The following is an 18,298-nucleotide window of genomic DNA, read 5'->3' as shown; positions in this document are numbered from 1 at the left end:
AGAAGAATCAGTATGAGCTGAAAGGACTTAGCCATGGTGATCTGCAGATAAATAAATAACATCACAGAAAGCAAGAAAGACTGAGTCTGAAAAGCAAAGCTAATATAGAATGGCATTATTTTTAATGGCCACAAGGGGGCGACAGCTGTGGTTCCAGTCCTACAGAAGTCTATGGGGAAACGGTTCTCTGTAAACACTCTCCTGATGAATTTATGGGCTCAGTCACTCATTTTTGTTATTTTATTTTATATTGGATTATCCGGAATATACTTGTTGGCAAGCAACCTGTAACGACCTGTGTGTCACTAGCCAGTAAGGATGAGGGTTTCACGGTCACTCTGCTGTCACATCCAGGTTCAAAGCGGGTGGCATCGAGGTAGCTACGCCCGTTAGAGATGCAGTCAGGCCAAAATGACAGTCGTTGTTACCTTTTGGTTTTGTGGTCATGGCAACACAGTCAGGTTTTTTGGGGCGTTTTCAGCTGGGTGATTTGCTGAAAAACGTACCAGCACTAGATCAGATTACACCAGCATACACACTTAAATTCAATTTGTTTCTGTTTGCCCTTCACCAGGCATATTTCTGCTGAGTACAGCTCTACAGTATCCGAGGAAGATTTCCCGCCTCACCCCCATCCAGCTTTCTCACACACACACACACACACACACACACACACACACACACACACACACACACACACACAGAAGGGAGGAGAGGAAATTTTCTCCTCTCCATCTTCATCACAACACCTCACCTTGACATGCTCCTGCATCTGGGCTTCATGTTGTCGTGATAGCTGTTCATGTTGCCTCTGAAACTCTGCGATGAGTAGCTGCCTCTGGAGCTGCTGCTTGTGTTTAAGAGCCACCAGCTCCTGCTGCAGGTGCTGCTCCTGCTGGCCTGTGGGAGGTTTTGGAGACGCGATTACTCAGCGCATCTACATCTACGGGCTGGAATGCCGCAAGATAAGCGGAGACTTACTAATGACTGGTCCGCGGCCTGTCTCAGTAGACGTGGAGGTGGGTGGCGTGGGGTGGGGTGGAGGAACCAAGCCAAAGGAGGGCTGCTGCTGGTGGTGGTGAGCGTGGTCCACTATGCGCAGATCCATGGGAAGGATGGCTGTGGCGGTGGAGGGCAGCGCCGCTGTGCTCACGTCCACTGAAACAGCAGGGAACAGTGAGCAGGAAATTTTATTATATGTTCACATTAAATTTGTAATTATTTAAAGATCATCTTAAGTTCATTTAATAGCAGCCAAAACATCATGTCCTCTTTGATCCAAATGAGACAGACGGACACTTGTTACATCAGATGTCCAAACTCTGTGGCCGTGCCAGCTGCACTCATCATTACACTTCATGGTGCTCGCGGCTGCTTGTAACGTTAGCACTGAGAACTTAAGTCTGTTTTTATAGCTGTACACAGCAGATAAGAGCATTAGGGACACAGCGAAAGCATAAAATGTGTCTGAGATTTTGAAAGCCGGAGATCATCAGAGCATCAGTGTAAGCGGCAGAGGGAGAAAACGTGTTTATGTAAATCCATACAAACATCAGAGAGCGAAAACACCGCCCATCCCACCCCAACATGAATTTCACAGCAAGGATTTGTGCGTGTCTGCGTTTCGGTTTGTTACCGTGTGTGTGTGTGTGAGCAGAACTGCTTGTGTCACAGCCGTCACGACTTCAGACGTGACACCGTAAAGAAAAAGGTCGCAGGAATCGACTTTTTAAACCTCACGACAAGGTGTTAAAATATTAGCAGGCAGGAATAAACCGTAAAGACCCATCTGTTTTTGTTGCTTCCTTTATGATTTACTCAGTCTGCATCATTTAATCTGCTTTATATGAATAATCCAGCGAGGTCGCACAGAGCCCCATGGTAAATGAAAGGTAATGCCCTGCTTGTCATGCAACAGCTCAGGGTACGAGTGCAATCAGATTAGTTCTCTACAAGCAAACAACACAGCAGCTTACACACAAAAAGTAGCACACCAGGGAAACGAGAAAAAAAATCAAATTCTGTGCCTTGATCTTTGAATAAAACATGCTGTGATCAAACACCATTAGCACGCTACTCCATTCAATCCAAATTGCAGATTCAGTTTTTGAAATAAACCTTTTATCTATGCAGTGTTGCAAGTAAATTCTGACTTATACATCAAAACCTCACATGCACCATTTGGTCTACTCGGATCAATATCTGCTGTGTGGAGAAGCAGCTTGCACCACGCCAAGCCCTCCACCAGCGATCAATAACCTAAAACCAGCGCGAAGGCTCCCCAGCCTATCGTGGATGTTCTGGCATCCCTGGTGGCCAATGAGGTGGCGATGAAGTTGCAGTTACTTGCAGGAAAGGTCCAATGACATCTTTGGTACTGGGCAGGTTTTCAGTGCGGGGAGAAACTTGACACCACCCAATGGGACAGCATGGGAGAGAAGAAGGGTGTGGCTAGGCCAGACTTGCTGGTGCTTCGCTGGTGCACACGTGTGTGTGTTTGGTTGTATCACTGCTCTTGCAGGGACTTGTTTATAGGCTGGACATTAGAAGTTCTGTTAAATCCTTCAGTTGGAAAAGATGAAAAGGACTAGGCTTAGAATTAATTAGGCAAGGGTGGAGGTTTATTTAAAGACTTAAGAGTTTACCATCCAGCTGCGCCACTCTTGCTGCTCTTAAAAAAAACATAACGCCAGGTGAATTTAGCAGCATTTACTGTGACGGGTGAGTCATCTGTGTCTACATGCAGGAGCCTCATTAGAGGACCACAGTGACTGCCATGTTGAGTAAAGAGTCGGTCCCAATCAACCATGTTATCCAAACAAAGCCAGCCGCACTGAACCATGTTCAAATTCAGCCCCCTTCTCGCCTCTCACGCAAACATTTACACAAACATGTCAGCTGTTTACACACATATTTAATAAGCAATAAACATCAAGGTCAAACAAAACAAAACGTTTTGTTTGACAATCAGTGGTGACAAACATGAATGGAGCTGGACCTCAATTAATGCCACCTCAACTGTAAATGTTTCCACATGAACTGAGTGGCACAAATGTCCTGTAAACAGGCCTCTGGCACACGCTCTCAAACACTCAAACACTCAAACACACACACACACACACACACACACACACACACACACACACACACACACACACACACACACACACACACACACACACACACACACACACAATCACTTCACAGCAAAGTACAAATTCAGCTATCCAAACTTTCATGCAACCCTATGGAATCCTTAGATGTTTATTACTAAACAATAAAACAACAAACGCAGCTGTCTCGCATGACCTGAAATGAAATATGGAGCAACTCGTGTTTTCGCAGCACAGATTAGTAAACTAACACATGAAACTTATCAGACACACACGTTTTGCCAACAAGCTGACACTTAGTGCCACGATTCAAACACAGCAGAGCGAGTTTCTCAGCCAAAAACATGCGCCAAAGAACCAAAATAATTTTTACCCAAAAACAGTGCTAAACTTGTGCCACAGCAGTCCCCCTCTCCCCACCTCGGAGCAGCTGGTCCTGAATATACCCTTGTCCCTGTGATGCATATTCCTTTGTGCGGTTTGTGTTGTGCAAACAGTGTTTTAGAAGCACTGGGTTACCTCTGTGCGTCTACATGGGAAGCAATTTTAAAAGCCAAATGCCTTTGTATGTTTTATTATGTTAACATGGCCGGCCACTTACGGAGCTGTGATCAATGGCCAAGTGCAAGGCTAAAGCCAGGCAGCAAAATAAACTAAGTACAGCTACTTATCCTCAAACTGAGGGGCTACTAGTGCCGACGGCCAGGAAGAGACAGAGATGGAGAGAAATAGGGAGGCGGTGTAATAATCATCGCTTCGACCAGCTACTCCGAGGCTAACCACACTGGGCTGCCACATTAAGACTGCACTGAGAGCTATTGCTGGCTACAGATTGTGTTGTTAGCTACACAAAGAGACACAGGAAGATAAATAAGGATCATGTACCAACACAGTCTATACCCAAACTGCACAGACTCGGAGAAGTCGTTCCAGTGCCCAAGGAGAATGTTTTTGCTCCTATGGTTTCATCCTCTTGGATAAATGCATCTCACATGAGAGAAGATGCACTTAAGACTGTAATGCTGTCGGGATTGTGTATCTTTAGGGGCTGAAACTATTTTCTTTAATTATCCAGACACAATTATGCTTTGGATCATTAAAAAGAGGGCTGTCAAAAGTTTGGAGCTCCAAGGAAACATATTTGCGTCACTAACAGTTCACAGTCAAGCTGACACGGCTCTCAAGGATCGCAGTACTGTTACAGTTGCACCGTGACAAAAACACCAGCAGCTCTCCTAATAACAAATCTCAGAGGCATGTTTATAGTAAACAAAGCCTTGTCAATGGCGGCAGACAAACAGGGCGACATACAGCCCTGGGAGAAGCCACCTGTGAAGTAATTAGCCCAGCTTACACTGATCGCACTCTGTGAATATGGCATTGGCTTACGGGGAGGAGAGGTGCTTTCATAACAGCTGACTCACCCCGACAACAACGGACGTGATAATGCAAAGATTCTCGCTGCAGATTTGGATGAGCAATTCAGAATGAATGCTAACAGATGCTTCCTGAAATAAACGAATAAAAATACTAGCGCTATTATTACGCACTGATTTCTATCTCGAGTATATGTGCACGTGTGGAGACTACTGCTGCGGTTCTTGCAACCTTGTTGCACAAAACACTGCAAATTGTAATAAATAAAAAAAAAGTCTTTTTTCGAATAATTCACAAATGAAGTTGGCTCTAAATGTCCTTAAGCCCCAGGACGTCTCTTTAAAACTATAAAAGGCAAACGTAAGATAAACTCTGGACAGGAAATTGTGTTTACTTTGTAGAAATCGTTCAGGATCGAGAGAGTTCATGACTACGGCCTGACTGAAAGCAACGAAACCCAACATAAACAAAACTCTTGAAATGCCAGGCTCTGCCTCCTCTTCTCTCTCTCTTATCTCCTCATTCATCACTGTGTCCCTCGATGTACCCCTCCCTCCTTCCGCTCATCATCACCCCCCCAATCAGGCTAAGATTATGGATCACACAGAGTTATTTATAGACGAGGACTCCCAGAGGAGTTCCTCGCCCCACTGGGCTCCTGTGCACTCCCATGTATGTTTACTCACAGCTTATGAGAAACTAAGAGTGCAAACTCATTCACAGTTCCAACAGAATGAGCAAATGTCAACACAAGCCTCACAAATTTAGAATGAACAGCAATCGCTGACATAATGTCAACCGGCTGCGAGCCCAGCAGACTCAGGTGCTCACAGAGGAGGGAGGCAAACACCATGGTGACTGCTGGGACTGTGGCCAGTGGTTGGTCGGACAGTGGAGAAGGGGTGGGGCTTGAGGTGGAGGGTGAACCAATGACGGTAGGCAAGCGATTCAACAAACGATCTGCATGTGCATTTAGCTCAGTGCTTTACTGTCAAGTCCGGGGTGGGTGGGTGTGACTGTTGATGTATGCCTCGCTGCATGTCCCAGTAGCATGGTAACATGGCCACCAAAAACCTGTGGGTTTTTTCTGCTTCCTCCTTTCTCTGGCAATATTTCCCCAGATTAACTTATAAAAAAACAAAATGCATTTAGTACTAAAGTGTTCTCGTTAGGAGATAAAGAGATACAAAAAGTGTATACTAGCACTTTTCAAGGAGATTATCTAGCTGTGTCACAGCGCTGTGATTTTAAATGTCAAAGCTGGAGTAAACTGAGATAAATTAAAGTGATCCAAGGCAGGCAGCAGCAGAGTCAAATGGTGATACGGGATGCAATCTAACATTCAGTCCTTTCTGTTTATATGTCGAGCAGTAGTCCCAGTGAGCTTACTAACTTCCATGCATTTTGCTCCACACATGCACACTTATGTGCACAATAGGCTGTGCGGAAGGACAGACGCAGCCACTGCCATCTGCTCCATTCAGTTAAAGGCTGCGCTGAGCGAGCCTCCATACATCAGTGCCATTCAATAAACACTGCCACTACTCCAAGCCGCACACCCACACACACAGCAAATGAACATGCACACACACGAACATGCACTCACTCCCTAAGTGAACATATATACATAACACAGCAACACATCCACAGGCAAAACAAGAGTCTGCATAAACAGATGCACGCCTGTTGATCACTTAATGTACAATCAGCACACTGCACTGAATAAACTCTGTGAAAGAAGACTCCAACAACACATCCTTTACACAAAGGAAAACCACAACAAACCTACAAGCCGGCCGAGCACAGCTACACGAGGATAACATAAAGCACTTCACTACATGCGGTTTGAACAGTAATTCTCTGCATAACAGGAATAGCTCTTACCCATCAGTTATGCCGTGCTGCGCTGTTCTTGCACGTTTGAGAGTGGCGTACAGTATCTGAGCGAGAGAGAGACAGAAAGTGCGTTTGTAGCCAAAAGTGCGAGTGAGAAGAGATGGCGTTCAAGTCCACTGCAGCACACAGACACAGCAGACCGGCCTGGGTTAGGTCCTAACAACAAATCTTTCTCCCTCTCGATCTTTCACACAGTCCGTCTCTCACTCTGTCGCCTCTCTCTGCTCCTCTCACTGACGTGTTTTGCTCTGCCCTCCAGCTGCCACTCTCCCTCCCTCCCTCTGCTCCTCCGGTCCCCTCCCACTCACTCTCTCTCCCACTCTCTCTCCCTCGGCTCTCAGTGACATCAGGGGGCAGTCTCGGGCATGTTGAGCATTTTATTACAGTCACTCTCCCTCTTCTAACACACCGGCAAACACTCTGTCTACATTCCTATTTCCCTACACCACCTATGCTTTCGTGCACTAAATCTGCATTTTTGGACTAAACAGAGCCAAGTTGTACTTACCCACGCTTACACATTTATTAACAGACACACACACACTTTATGTAAAATCCTCCTACACACCAGGAACCTTACAGCATAGACAGTCGCTTTCTGTGAAGCTGGTTTGACAGTAGCAATACATTACAACCACTGAAGACACACATACGTCACAGACATTGTCTCTGTTCACTACAAACACGCACATAGAAACAAAACGAGCTGTTTACTGGTGGAGACTGATACCCCAGAAACTTTATGATGTTAGTAACTTTGTTCTGGAAACTCTTTCTGTTTTTAAAAAGAAAAGTACCTTTTATTCCAGTGAATCATCGCCACCTAAATATGCAAATAATGGATTATTATTACACAAGACGGAAAGAGGTTCATCTGTTTAAGGAGTTCTACTGAAGCAGTTAAATAAGTAAATCTTAGCAAGAATGCATGACTAGTAAACAGGAGAGACGCTGAATCACAGGCCTGAAACCTTATTTGTAGATTAGTGATGAGTTTGGGATTGAATGATAACGGGGAGCGTTTAGGGGACGGCTGAAGGACTGGCCTACTGAGTGGAATCAGTCCACTTAAGACAAGTGCTCCTCTGGGGGCAACACCTGACGTGCCTTTTGGTTCTTTCAATGAAGGTTCAGTCGATATGTGTTAAAAGAAACAGGCAGGATGGACCTGACTGTTTGCCCCAAGTGGGTTAGTTGTCCTCTGCGCTCTAACACTCTGCTTTCCAACTCCCCTTGAATTACACTGGAGTAAAGGCAGGGTGCCAGTTGTGAACTGGAATCAGACACCTGCCTTTCACCGACAGGGTGCCAGTTCAGAGCCCGGGTGGAGCCAGTTACGCTTTAATTTCTTTAAATAAATACAAGTTTTGACAAGTTCAAAAATCAAACTGGACCAAGCGCTGCACAGAGGAATCATGGTGAACAGAATCTGTGGGCTGAGTCACAGGTCGATTTCTTGAGACGGCCCCTCCCATATACGCAGGTATGTGGTGCAACTTTGGGCCAAGCAACTTTATGATGGTGTGATGGCGTCGGCTTTCTTCGGCTCTCACGCCAGTGTTTGTTTTTTGTTTGTTTTTTTCAGTTGAAATTCGCGGGACTGCATTTAGAAAAACATGAGTGATATACTGCCACTGTGGAGAATGTTCAATTTTTCACTTTTATGAGTAACCCCGTTTGCAAGGCAGTTGAAAACAATTGTCTTCATTTTGATTCTGATGGGAAACAGATGGTTTTCTGATCCACTGCATATGGAGTTAAACAACACTGAAGGGTTAGGACTGCTCAGTCCAACTGAGATATGTCCAGTGCTTGCAACATACACATCCAAGGTCAGAGATGTCCTTTGCAGTTTTTATGTCTGAAAAAAAAAAAAATCAAAAAATAACAAAGAATTATTTTCTTTAACGGCCGTCTAGCCTGGCAGCTTTTGCAATCATCATGATCTTGCTTTTCCAAGACGGGCTCTGTAAACTCTTTAAAGGTTCCTTGCGTGTTTTTCTTCTTCTTTTCTTTTCTTTATCTATTTATTCATTTCTATTATTATTCACATTAGTGCATATGGAATATGGCAATGCCCAAGCTGACAAGGAGAAGAAAAAGAAAAAGAAAAAGAGAAAAGATAAGAATAAACGGACAGAGCAGAAGCGGGGGGGAAAAGGAATTACACTGATAGGTTTGAAACTAAAGAGATCATGGAAGCACACAGGATACCAGCATGCAGCATACTGTCCTATTTTTGCATATGTTCCCATGAATGTGCATGTACATACACGTGTGGATGTATGCGTGTGTAGCATGGTCTGTTCCTGTGTGTGCGTGTTTGCAGAAGCTATTTTTGAAGTTCAGTGTAGAATCCAGGAAGCCAATTTTGTTTGATCAGACAACCCACCTACACACCTGGCTGCGATAAAGGCCTGCCTTATCAGCTTGTTGTATAGTGTTGACGTCAAAGGCTTAGCTAAGCATCATGCAGCCATGACACTGATAACACCTAACGCTACTGATCCCAAACCGCAATGGCATACACGCACGCAAACAAACACCGTGTCATTTTTAGAACAGGGAGAATCTCCCTCGTACAGGCCGCTGACACATCGCGGCGAAATCAGCGTGCAGAGAAAAGCTGGGAGGGAAAGACGACGGTCAAAGAGCAGCAGCAACGATCTGACAACTTAACAAATGAAAATGAACAGCGGGGTGCGTGTAGTCGGCTTTGGAAAATGTTTGTTGGTCAACACCGCATACAAAAAGGACGACTTGTTTTCAGACCACTCATGCATTATTGGGCTTGTTTGGATGGACAACATAAGAAAGAAGCAATTAAAGCAAATTTGTTTTGTAATCAACAAAAGTCTTGAAATAAAGGAGCATGCTGCAGTGCCATATACAGCTCTTCACAAAGAGTTTCAACACAAACAGAACTTCTCTTGCTCCACACGGAGTTGTTCAAACCATGTTGTGGTGCCACAGCAGATGTTGTTTCCTGTTGTTAATATGTGTCTTATTGGGACTTTTGTCTGCTTCCTTAGTCACAAGGGATCACCACAGCAGATGGATCCACATATTTTATTTGGAAATATTTTACGTCAGCTGCCCTTCCCGCAGTCTCCCTCCTGAGCATTTGTGCCTCCTCCCCTCAGACTGCAGCTTTTTTGCATATTAAGCAAATGTAATAACAACTACATATGGGACTTCCACGTAAGACTCGCTGCCAAAATCACTGATGTCTGACAATAGCCAGCCAGCAACAATCAGGTCAAATACACAACAGGTTTGCATGCAGATAAAGTAAGTGTTGCTTCTACCGAACTGCATCCTTGGGACTGCTGGATGTGACGAGTGCTCATCAAGTAAAACCAACTCGTATTAGTCAAAGCCCAGAACCTTCATACAAGTTAGGCAATGAATTCCTGTGAAACTGGGCTTTTGCAGTTATTTAGAAGCCTTAGAGAGAAACAGACGAGGCAATAAGTGAGTGATTCACAGATAAATAACTATCTGCATCATAGTCAGTGTGCACATGTGTCTTAAATAATGCATGTGGCATAATGATCGCAAGGCATGCTGAAATACACAGTGTGGCAAGCAGGCAGACAGAACTGATGAATAAGTAATGGACGGTGTCCGACTCATAATGTACACACGAGAGCTGCTCTCACACACACACACACACACACACACACACACACACACACACACACTAAACAATAAACGAACCTGTTCAAGCTCAGGAAGAAGAAAAGACACCAAGTCGTATTTTTGTACCTTGGTATGCTCTCGTCTTCCCTCCTCCTCTTCATAGTGATGGGGGGCTTTGCTTTTTTCATCCATCTCCCCAGAGAACTCCAGACCCAACTTAAAATACTATGTCGTTTATTATTGATTTGAGTTATTTATAATACACACGCATACTCTCTTTGTAATCCCCCTTTACCTTCCCTTCTCTCCCCTTTAGCGTTCCCATTTAATGGCACACTGGGAAAATCTCAAAATTGAGGCACTAAATCTGAAACTTATAATAACAATACAATAATATATAATAACTAAAATTAGTATTACGAAGTATTTCAAAATAATATCAACACAGATTTAGTTAACGCCATGAAAGTCAAGAAAGGGGGCATCTTAGGTTTCCACCTGCTACAACAGGGTAACACCCAGTCTGATCCCAAATCCCCGGTCAGATTATTCTCTGGTCTCTAAGAGGACCCAGATAAACTATAAATAAACTAAAAGACAAAGTGCACTTGGCTAAAAGAAGCCTCCAAAAGTAAAATGGGGGAAGAAGCAGGTGAACTGAAGGGGGATGCAGATGGGTTGTAAGCCAGTCCCTCTGCAGAGCCCAGAACGTACTAGATATCAAAAGGGCCACTAGGATGGCAACAGAGGCAGCAGAATTTACAAGGTGGCAAAATATAGTGTGTATATATATTTTGTTGATATACTGGAGTGAACTGAATGTTGTCAGAAGTGACTGAGGTTTAAAAATGTTTACAGCGATTGATATCAGCTTCTTTTTACTGTCTATTGAACAGCATGTGGATACACATAAAAGCAAAAGTGACAGAAATCAATACCATCGCTATAAACCTGTGTGGTGCTGCCTTTCTTTGCATACACAAACACACAAATACACGTAAATATACACACATACGCTGACTGGACAAATCACAAGGAAGCAGCATCAGTTTTCTAAAACGTCTCGAGCTGCTGTCTCGCTGTTTCTAAGTATGGTTGTAAGATCCACTATGAATACATATACACAGTGAAATGATTTGTCATCCAGCAGAGATGTAACTTAAACGCTTCTAGCTGTGTTAGGCTGCTAACACAAACCTTATAGAGCTAAATAATTTATATGAGTGGGAGGCCTACAGAGATAAAATTATCCAGCCATATTGTAAAAGACACTCTGAGAAGAGCTGAAAGTGCAATGAAAGTTATTATTCAAAAATAAAATCATTGCATCCACAGATATTTCTTCTTCGGGCGATCGTGGCTCAAGAGTTGGGCGTTCGTCTTGTAATCGGAAGGTTGCCGGTTCGAGCCCCGGCTCGGACAGTCTCGGTCGTTGTGTCCTTGGGCAAGACACTTCACCCGTTGCCTACTGGTGGTGGTCAGAGGGCCCGGTGGCGCCAGTGTCCGGCAGCCTCGCCTCTGTCAGTGCGCCCCAATGCGGCTGTGGCTACAATGTAGCTGCCATCACCAGTGTGTGAATGTGTGTGTGGATGGGTGGATGATTGTGTATAGTGTACAGACCATTTACCATTTACTTGGTTTGTATCCAGATGATGAATCTCAGCTTTTCACTGTTTAAAGCTAAAAGCATTGTTTTTGGAAAAAGCTTGGGCCAAATGATGCCCACTGTACAGCCTGGATATGTGTGTGTGTGTGTGTGTGTGTGTGTGTGTGTGTGTGTGTGTGTGTGTGTGTGTGTGTGTGTGTGGGTGTGGTAAAGCTCCACAGAAATATAAATTCTGGCAGTTCTGAAGAACTGAAAACATCAAGGCTTAAAAACACCTTAAAAACGCAGCAAAGATAACAGAAAGAGAGGCTTCGAGCTGCCAGCTGCAGCGAGGAACTCCGTTCATTCATATTTTATACCGTCTCGCTCCATCTCAATTGTAATGCCTTCGCCGAGCTCACAGCAGACAGAGACCCATTAGCTTTCAGTGATGCTAAACTGAACTTATGAAAGACGTCAGCCCACCGCACTGCTCCCTGTGCTCTTACAATCACATGGGTCACAAGAACACCAACCGCTCAAATCTCAGACTCTTCATGAGCAATGAAGCTGTTGTTTACTACGGCCTTGTCAACAATGAAGAAAAAATAAAACCACAGACAAACAAACACAAAGATGACCACAGATGTAAATGGAGGATAAACAAATATCATCTTGTGGGGCTATATTAAGGACTTGTTGCCCTTTAAAAGGTTTTTTTTTTTTTTTTTTTCAAATACCTATTTATACTTAGTTTTTACTCTGATTATTTTCTATTACAGAAACTGTAAGCATAGAAGATTAGAGATATCTGATAAAGAGATACACAGATTAGAAAGTCTATTCTTGATATTCACTTTTTCAGTTCTACAAAACGCTCACCTCTCGTCATTCTCGGCACCATCTTCTACTCTACTTAGAAAATTGGTGCAGGCAGAAAACCATTGTCTATTTCTTCTCTTAAATGAGTCTGCGGTAAAGTACAGTCTATCACTGACAGCCATGCCGTAGTCATTAGCCTGTGGGCTTATTATATATAATGAACTCCTTTTCCAGGACCAAGGAAAGCTAACCTTTGGTTGTGATGGTGTCCTGGACAAATGGTAACAAATTCTTTGCGAGCAGAAAGCAAAGGTCTGAGCCCTGGAGTGGTCATCCATAATAGCTTCCAGAAGACTCTTCCAGAGCCATATATTTCTACTAAGGCTTTTAAAAGCCTTTACAAAACACACCTCTGCATTAATAAGTGAGTTTGACAGGAAGTGAAAGGGCAATGCATAGTTGGAGTCAAATGTGAAACATATCCATTTGCATATAAACAGACAAACACTACTTTTACAAATGGCTTTAAAGGAACTGGAGACTCTGATGTGGTAATTGATGAGAACTTAGAAAGAGGAGGGAAAAAAAAAAAAAAAAAAAAGAGTATTCGCAATACTGCCTGCTGATTATATCGCATTCTAGCGTGCACATGCTAATACGTTACCGTTCGAGTCTTTCTTAAACAGGCAGAGGGAAAGAGCGAGGGAAACCACAGCTGCAGATTAACAGAATCAATGCAAGACAAAGAAAGTCTGCAGAGCTTGTTGGTTATGCCACAATCTGTATTCTGCATTCAAGTTGTGTTCAAGGCGGTGGTACCAACTCCCTATGTAAGCATGCTTTTCTTTGTGTTCAGGGACTTTTATATCTCTGACCACTCCAGGTTTAATCACAAACAATGCATTTTTATTTTTCCATTGCCCGCAAAGAGCAAACAGGCAAAATCATTTTGAAAAAGTCTCATTATTGATGCACTACGTCTATCCCACTCTTGAGCTTTTTATAGCTGCAGAAAAACAGTAAAAACAACCTATTTATTGACGGCAACAGGCCGTCTTATTGCTTAGCTGTCACACAACACACAAACAATGTTTCAGACCATTGAAGGCCAGATCACCTAATGAGCAGTGAAATCTCTCTCGTGCATAAAGTGCACAGGTTAAGCTATTTTTTATTATGATCCAAGAGAGCAAAGGTGGAAATGCTCATCAAGTACCTTCAGAAAGATATACTTTATATGCAGTCTATACTCACAGCCTGGCTGTATTCATTCAAGAGCCCCACAGCAGCAATAACACTTCCTTCATCTGCATGAAGCCACAATGCACATATTTGTACTTTTTCTACTGAAAGCAAATCAATACAACCTCAAAAGCTCCACCTTCCTCAGGGGAAGTTCACCCAGGCTGAACTTTCCCACAGAGTTGAACCATGGTGAACTTTGAGCGAAGATGCGACCCAAAGCGTCACAATCGCAGGAGACACCAAAAACCAAACACAGAATTTAGACAACTTTGCTCTGCCGAAACAGAAAGTCGTGCCCGGTGCAGACGGGTCATGGTTTATATAGCGGAGGCGTGACGATTTCACTGGACTGTTTTAAAATGTTTGTGATTTGGTCACAAAGTTTCCAGGCCTACCTTCAACTGTTCCTGTGGAATTTCCCCTTCAACTCTGTGACGTGAACAAACACACGAGGAAATAAAAACAAATTTTAAAAGTGTTACGATCAGGGTTGGTTCCCTTGTGATCAGAATGCAAAAGTAGAAAAACCATCATTAAAAAAACGTTTCCATTTTGCTGTCCTGTAATACTACACAACCACACCTTCGCTGGCACTTCAAATCCCCACATCTCTCCTCTTCACCAATTCCCATTGTGCCCCAAAATGTTACTATCTCACATCAAAAATGAAGGTTGGGGTTTTTTTGTGGTTTTTTTATGTATTCGTACACAAACATTGACTAACACAGCCTCACTCTTGAGACGTCTGGTAGGTTTTTGAAAGCCATGACAGTCAGCCGTAACAGGGCCAAATGCAATATTTATAACCTGGTAACATGGTAAAATTTTTCTCCCTATATGACATCCGCACAAAGTCTCATGCAGAACCTGCCGAGGCTGTCAGGATAATGGCACTGATGCAGACAAAGTAGGTTAAGGCAATGCCTGTTCTGCTGGAAGACGAAAACAAGTCTGGCTCGAAGCACTCCGCCATACTTTTTTATGCCCAAATGTGAAGAGTGTGTATGTGTGTGTGTCTCTTTAAGGGGGTTGACATGAAGGCCACAACCTCAGGCTATGTCTGTAAATATAATCAGGCTCTAATACACTGCCTTGTATTCCCTTTGTAACGCCTATCTTCCGCTCAGGATCAGATTTGATTTCACCTCATGCTCTCCGACAGCTTTAGGTTTGTTTTAGGATTCTGCCTTAAACTCGTGGCTGTATGCTCAGAGGACTTTATATCAGCCTCTAAGGAATATTAAAAATAGTTAAATTATTCTGTTCCGCTTGGGAAAAATAAGTCGTGACGAAGCAAAGGGCAGAGGATTATATCTTAGCTCATCTGAAGTTTCAGAGAACCCATTGGAAAAATCTCCTGAGCATCGTCTTTGTTAGTGTGTGTGTGTGTGTGTGTGTGTGTGTGTGTGTGTGTGTGTGTGTGTGTGTATTTCTGCTAGTGATGGTGGTTAAGCAGAAAAGTAGCAGCTGCCCACCAGCTCCTGCCTACACCAACCTGGCACCAAGCAGGGGAATCCATGCCAGGTCAGGGAGTGACAAGGATGGGGAGGGGGTTGGTAGGTGGCTCTGGGGGCCCATATGGGGGGCTGGAACCAGGACCCGACAGCCTTGTGGGTTCCCTGGTGAGCATGTACGTATTAAACAGGTGGCCTTCGGTTAGGAATTAGGAAAAGGTGTGGACTTCTAAGTGACACTGCTGGGATCTAGGACTAAAAATTCACAAGGTTATAATGTTCCGTTTATTTATCTGTGACCTACGTCCTCAGTTTAAATGGATGACTCAAGTCTTGAAATTGTATGTTTTAGTGCTTACACTCATTGTGATTAAAAAAAAGAAAAGGGTAATGTGATGATAATGTGTGGCGATACTTCAAAGGTTTTCCTGAGGGGAAGTTTGTTTTCCTAATGAGTTCTTCAGCATACAAAAGCAAAAAACATGAAAGGATGTGATGACAGGATGTCGTACGGAAGAGAAATGAGAAGTTAACGAGCAGAATGAAAGAAAGAAATGAGGTTGTACCACAAGCAAATCTGACCCATTGTGACGTAAAGCATGTTCCTTTACATTAACAGAGTGGGAGCTAACACCAACACACAAAACAACAATGTCAGGATTAAGGTCAAGCATACACTCATGCGCAGATACACGAAACTCTCTGTTCCAGCGAGTAGGGATGGAGGCAGCAGGGGTCTGGCTGGCAGACAAGTGTCTGGTCATGGTGACCTACACAAGTGGTGTCCTCTGGAACACACCTCGCTCTCCATCTCTGGCTTTTCACCACCAACCCTTTCCCTCTTTCGGCTGCGTTTCCACTCTCTTCTGTCCTTGCTTTGCTGTTATTTCCAAATTTGCACTAAATTATTGGAGTTCAGCATCACTGAAGGGAGAACATTTCTGCGGGGTTAAGGTTGAGGTTAGCGATTTAGCTGTCAGCGGTTAATTCTAGGAAATGCATTATGCCAATGAGCATCCTGTGCATGTGCAGAGAGATGCAGATGCAGAGGGGGAAAGAATTTGGTGTAGTCCAAAAATGTTTCTCTCCACTTTTTTTCTGATTTCCTTTCCAGAGTTTTGAAATGGTAATGAGGCTGCTGGTATTTGCATAATGTGCCTTTCCTCGTTCCTCTTTTTCTACTTATCCAGGCTCTCTTCTACTCAAATTGCGGTTCTCCTGCCTCTTACCATCTCCTTTCATTGCATTTATTCTTCTCCTCCCACTAACCTGCTCTCAGGTTCTTAAGTGCTCATAGATTATTGACAACTCTAAATAAAGATACGATAAGATAAGCAGTTCAGCCAGACAACAGGAGCTGACCAACAGGTCTGCCACTTCCTGTGTGAACAGCTCCTCATTCTTAGCAGGCTTGCTCAAAGCCTCTCATTCAGCTCAGCCCTAATATCAGCACTGTGCAGACGGAAAATGGACACTGCACAAAGCCTTAAGACTAAAAAACTGAAAAGGAAAAAAAGAAATACTGCTGTCAAATTTCTTGCCGATTACGACGGTGCATGCCAGGCAGGCAATGATGAAAGGAGCCATAACAAAGTCCTTCTGTGAGCTACAAAAGCATTTCTGGTCTACATAATCTGTCACTTCTGCTCCCACTTTACTCTTCTATTTTCCATCCTCTTCTCTCAATTTGTCTTCCTCTCTCCTCCTCCTTCCTCATCACTTCTCTCACCTTCCCCTCCCTCCTCCTCGCTCCCTGCAGCGTCTGTGCTCTGACAGTTATGTGTGAGTGGAGCGTGGGCTGCTGCTAATTTGTGCAGAGTGGGAGAAAGCTGTTTTGGCTCACCGAGGGGGGAAAAAAAAAGCCCAGTTTAGCATATATGATGGGATGGATGGATAGATAAGCCAAACTAAGCACAAACACACACACAAAAAAACTCACTTAATACACGTTTGTTTAGCCTGTAATTTTCACATCCTTGTCTAATGTCACATGTGCATTTACTGATAGAAGCAGCTGCTCAAACCTACATTCACATCCAAAGTGTGGAAGTGACTCTGGAAGGTGCAGACTTCTGTTCCTCTTACAGTACCTCCTCCTGGGTGCAATTTAGTCATCCTGATTAATATGCACCCAAATCTGTTTCTATCAGAGTCTTCCTCATTATCTCCCTCATTTTTAAATTTCAGTAGCATTCATCATGTCGCCTGATTGACTCAAATTTTGATCTGAAACTTTAAAAAGAAAGAAAATGCACAGTCACAGACTTGTGGCTTTAAGGTCGGCACCACTCACTGATGCTGTTAGCATCTCATTAAGGTCTGTGTTGAAATGGACTTTGCAGAATCAAATAAACACACACACACACACACACAGAGGAAGTGTTACTGTTGCTCTTGGCACCCACTTAATTAATTCTAACACATCGTATGAATGTGTTAATAGACCATTGTACTGTACCTATTCCAATAAAATGCTGTTGTCCTTTTTTTGGCAGGCATTTAAACATTTAGTTATTCTTAGGGTTGGAACAGTCTCCACATTTTCAAGTGAATTTATTCAGCATCTCAGTCCAGCGAGTTAACTGTAGAAATACAACTGTACTAGCTTTGAAGAGAACCGGTTAATCTTCCATCTATGGCAAAAAAGCAGGAATTCTGCATTTTTCACTGCCCTTTGTTGTTAGTGTGCGTACTATCGACACTATTCAACATCAATTTTGTGGCAGTTCAGTTAATCGGATCTCTGATTTTCTTTTTATTTAGTTTATCCTTTTTACAGCTACTTCCCTTCACTTTAACCTCATTGACTTGATAAGCACCCCAATGAAGAGCCATGAAGTACTGACTCCTGCAAGTCAAATTATCAATGGAATCTGCTATGAGTACCTGTGTATTTCAATTAAAACAGTCAAAAGAGGCACCGTGTCCTCTCTGTGCTGCCTCCCCTTTCATCTCACCCACCAACTGGCCCAGCAGATGGATGCCTCTCCCTGATGCTGGTTCTGCCAGGTCTCTTCCTGTTAGACAACAGATCTTCCTTCCTACCATCGCCAAACTCTTTCTCACAGGGAATTGGTGTAATATAACTGAAATATCATCACAAGAGAAAGTAATGTAATATAATGCCCTAGAAATATTTTTTCCACTCTAAATACACTGTGGGA

General features: G+C 43.4%; 1 protein-coding gene across 5 annotated transcripts in view; it reads right to left on the bottom strand.

The window, feature by feature from the left end:
- Nucleotides 1-18,298, bottom strand: part of hdac4 (histone deacetylase 4) — a 129,958-nt gene that overhangs the window by 50,445 nt on the left and 61,215 nt on the right. For 3 of the 5 annotated variants that reach the window (XM_085384894.1, XM_085384895.1, XM_085384898.1), the window contains 2 exons: nucleotides 982-1,158; nucleotides 755-900 (listed from right to left, as the gene is read on the bottom strand). In XM_085384894.1, coding sequence (XP_085241020.1) covers nucleotides 755-900; nucleotides 982-1,158 — 323 coding nt within the window. Of the gene's footprint in view, nucleotides 1-754; nucleotides 901-981; nucleotides 1,159-6,374; nucleotides 6,617-18,298 lie in introns of those variants that run through there. The other 2 variants (XM_085384896.1, XM_085384897.1) reach the window with 2 other exon arrangements.

The sequence above is a fragment of the Rhamphochromis longiceps genome, linkage group LG16 (assembly GCF_057381845.1).
Source record: "Rhamphochromis longiceps isolate RC_006_pf linkage group LG16, R_longiceps_female_GT1.1, whole genome shotgun sequence".
NCBI lineage: Eukaryota > Metazoa > Chordata > Actinopteri > Cichliformes > Cichlidae > Rhamphochromis > Rhamphochromis longiceps.
Note: the sequence above shows the minus strand (reverse complement) of the source record. Positions and strands in the feature narration are given on the sequence as shown.